Here is a 3,567-nt window from a genome sequence, read left to right on the forward strand (position 1 = left end):
TCTGTGGAGTTTTTTCCTCCCCCCCCCCCTTGTCACAGTGCCTGATCTCAGTTCCAATTCCTAAGTAGGGTGGCTAATGTTCATTATGCACAGCTTGTCCTTTCTTGTATGCCCCTCCCATGGGGCAGTGGAATATGCTGACTTTTGGTTAGTTCACCAATTGTTGGATTTCATTGTATATACCCAGTAGAAAGGAAAAGTCTAGTTGTCTAAAGTCCTCGTATAACTTAATTTCCTAGTCTTGATTCAGGCTATGAGAAAGCTTTATAGATTTATTGATGAGTTTTAATTTTGTATTAGCAATTGTCTTGCATCAGAGGAAGACAGTTTTATTCTGGAGCCATAGACACGTAGCAGTACTGTAGGGAGCCTTACAGCTGAGACGAGCTCTTGCATCTGATTTCATTTTCCATAGGATTTCAGTGGTTAGATACACTGATCAATCAGAGATTGGATACAGTCTGCTCACAATATCTGTGTTGCAGTCAAGTATTGCCAAACTCGGCAATGTCTTGATTTCTTCTTGTGGGCAGTCTGTTTGAATGTTGTACCAAGACAAGCAATTATGAATGGGTATAAAATCTAGGTCAGGTCTTTTGTCTGCCAGATCTTTTGCCTATTAGGCAGTGAGAACTCAAACTGGAGAGGAATCCAGATCATAATCAAATTAGGACAGCACTGGCTATGCTAAAAGCTGATGAGTTTCTCCCTTTCTCCCAAGAAAATTGCACAGAAAGTTCTTGGAGTGCTTTTTTGGCTTCTTGGTGGAGAAAGGGAAAGTTCCTTCTCACTGTCCATTTTGCTCAAGAGTAATGAAAGTTGATTGCGATGCTTCTCTCTCACCAGCCTGGAGAGGTCTTAGGAAAATTTATCCGAGACTTCATAATATCTTGAAAAGTAAATGCGATGAACTCCAAGAATGAAGGAAACTGTTCACCTAGAAACAGAATGTTTAATCCTGAGGACTTGTCCTTTATCCGTCTAAGCACATACACACACACACGAGACTTTCTTGTAAAAGCGCCATGTGCAGGACAATATATTTGACCACTCTTTTATGTTTCCAGGGAGATGGCGAAAGGGTCATGATAATAACTGGACCCAACATGGGAGGAAAGAGCTCCTATATAAAGCAAGTTGCATTGATCACAGTCATGGCACAAATTGGTTCTTACGTTCCTGCAGAGGAGTCGACAATTGGTGTTGTGGATGGTATTTTTACCAGGTAATCTTTCAAAACTTGCTGTATGTTTACAAAAATGTTATTGTGGAAGGGTGTGTGTGTATATATCAAAGTATAATTTCATTTTTCATTTAGAACTTTAGAATTTATAATTGAAGTTTCCTTTTTCATTTTAAATACATGCATCGGGTGTTAGGTTTTGATTCTGATTTTCTAGTAAGCTATAGTACTTGTTTTGGAATCTTTGAATCTTTAAAGGATAAGAATGTTAATGTGTCTGTCTTGATTAAGATCCAGATATCTAACTTCATCTGCCTGAATGGACATCTCAGCCAAATTTGTTTTGCTGGGTGATAGCCAAATGATGTTTCCCCTAAAATGAATGCTGTCACCTCTAAAAATCATGTCACAGTTTCTTCTGTGCAGTTATACATACTCACAATATTTTGGGGCTGTGTATAGTCTATGCTTACTATCCTTCCCGTACTATGTCTTGAACACACTTTACTTGATGTCTTTTAAAGAATGAATAATGGCAGTTCATTTCACTCAGTCTCTCATTTTTAAGATAGTGCTGAGTAATTTTTAAAGATTATCAGTACAGTCAAAACTTTTGTATTTTATAATCTAATATTACTGAGGATTATCCAGCTGTGTTTTCCCCTTTTTCTTTACTCTATTTTTTAATCAGCAAAAGTTCTGTGTTACTGTTGGTATTTGAGATGGATAATTATTTATGGTTATAAGTTTCACAACAATCATGTATCTGTGGTAGAGCTATCTTTCCTGAAATCCTAGTTCTGTGATGGCAGTGTGCATTTCAGTGTTAACTTTTAACAGAGAATCTTAAATACTAATCTGGATTGCTTCATCATATAAAGATGTTGTGGTTTTATGCCTCACTGTGTCATGACAAAAATGAATGAAATCGCACTTTGATACGCTTCAGTGCTAAGCAGTTGAACAAATTAGAAAACAATTTGTATTAACTTTCCAAAATTAATTGGAGCTGAAAATTCAAAATGGTTAACTTTTTTTTCCCTACCCTGTGTTGAAAGTAATTGACTGGTTGATTGGATGAGCATTTCTCGAGGGGACATGGATTTCTGATTTACTTTACAGAAAAAACATTACAACATTACTAACAATTTGAAGATTATTTTTGTCTTCCTCTGTGTTTTGTAGGTGAACTTAGAGTACTTTACTTGTGTTCACACTGACTTAATTTCTAACCATACACATATGTCCGTTAGTCTTAAGCTTAGTATCCCCCCTTTCCTCTACTTTTATTTGACTGTCGTTGCAACAGGATTATTTCTGCAGAAAAATTAAGAAATGTGACACAGTCACTGGGAGTGCCATTTTGTTTTGTGCCCACTAGAAAGTGAACAAACTGGTTTTTGTCCTCTACAGTGTGAAAACCTTGAAATGAATATATCTGCGTTCCACCTGTTCCCCAGTGTATTTCTCTGATTCCACTTAGCTTTTCTCTACATCATAGGTATTTTTCACATCTGTTCTGATAAGGTAGTGTGGTTGAAGGTAAAACTTAGGCTTTTAGATTTCAAGCCAAGCAGACCTAGAGTGCGTTACTTACTGGCTGTGAGGTTTCAGACCATTTAATTTGGAGCCCAGTCAGATTCTAGCACAGGGGATTGATTCCCCCCCCATCTAAATTAGCTTTGGAAGCTCAGCTGGATATGCCATTCTTCATTTACTGTGAAATGTATCAAATACCAGATGAATATACTACAGAATTACTTAAATTCTTGTCATTGCCCTGGTAATTAAGAGTGATCTAATTGGCCTAATATTAATCAAGAAGAAATTGAAAATACATTATTGAGATAGAAATAGTCATGCATTAGTTAAAAAGTTAACAGGAAGCAACAAAGCTGAGTTTATGTATTGCATTCCTTCAGAAATCCAGGATGGTCACTTCAATTTGTAAAAGATTATCAGTGGAACTGCTTGTCTGTGCATCTGTTTAAACTTCTGTATAGTGTAATTTGAGGGAATCGATCGTACTGTTAGGACAGGCATTAGCCATTTGCGATGTACTTACAGGATGTTAGATCTTGACCCAGTTGTAGCTTTCCTTCCAGTACAAACGTTTAGGAGAATACTTGCATCATGATTTTGCTTCAGTCCTGTGGAGTATGGGGGCTTTCCTTGCTCTACATAGCCAAGTACTGACATCCGTGCTCCCCAAGTAGGTGAGTTGTCGGTGCTTTTTTCTGTTGTTGTGGTTTAAACTCAGCCGGCAACTAAGCACCACCCAGCTGCTCTCTCACTCCCCCCAGTGGGATGGGGGAGAGAATCGGAAGGGTAAAAGTGAGAAAACTTGTGAGTTGAGATAAAGACAGTTTAATAGGTAAAGCAAA

General features: G+C 37.7%; 1 protein-coding gene across 1 annotated transcript in view; it reads left to right on the forward strand.

Moving 5' to 3' along the window:
• Positions 1-3,567, forward strand: part of MSH3 (mutS homolog 3) — a 125,842-nt gene that overhangs the window by 95,737 nt on the left and 26,538 nt on the right. The window contains 1 exon segment of the mRNA XM_019472521.1: positions 1,068-1,225. Coding sequence (XP_019328066.1) covers positions 1,068-1,225 — 158 coding nt within the window.

The sequence above is a fragment of the Aptenodytes forsteri genome, unplaced genomic scaffold (assembly GCF_000699145.1).
Source record: "Aptenodytes forsteri isolate BGI_AS27 unplaced genomic scaffold, ASM69914v1 Scaffold388, whole genome shotgun sequence".
In the NCBI taxonomy this organism is placed as follows: Eukaryota; Metazoa; Chordata; class Aves; order Sphenisciformes; family Spheniscidae; genus Aptenodytes; species Aptenodytes forsteri.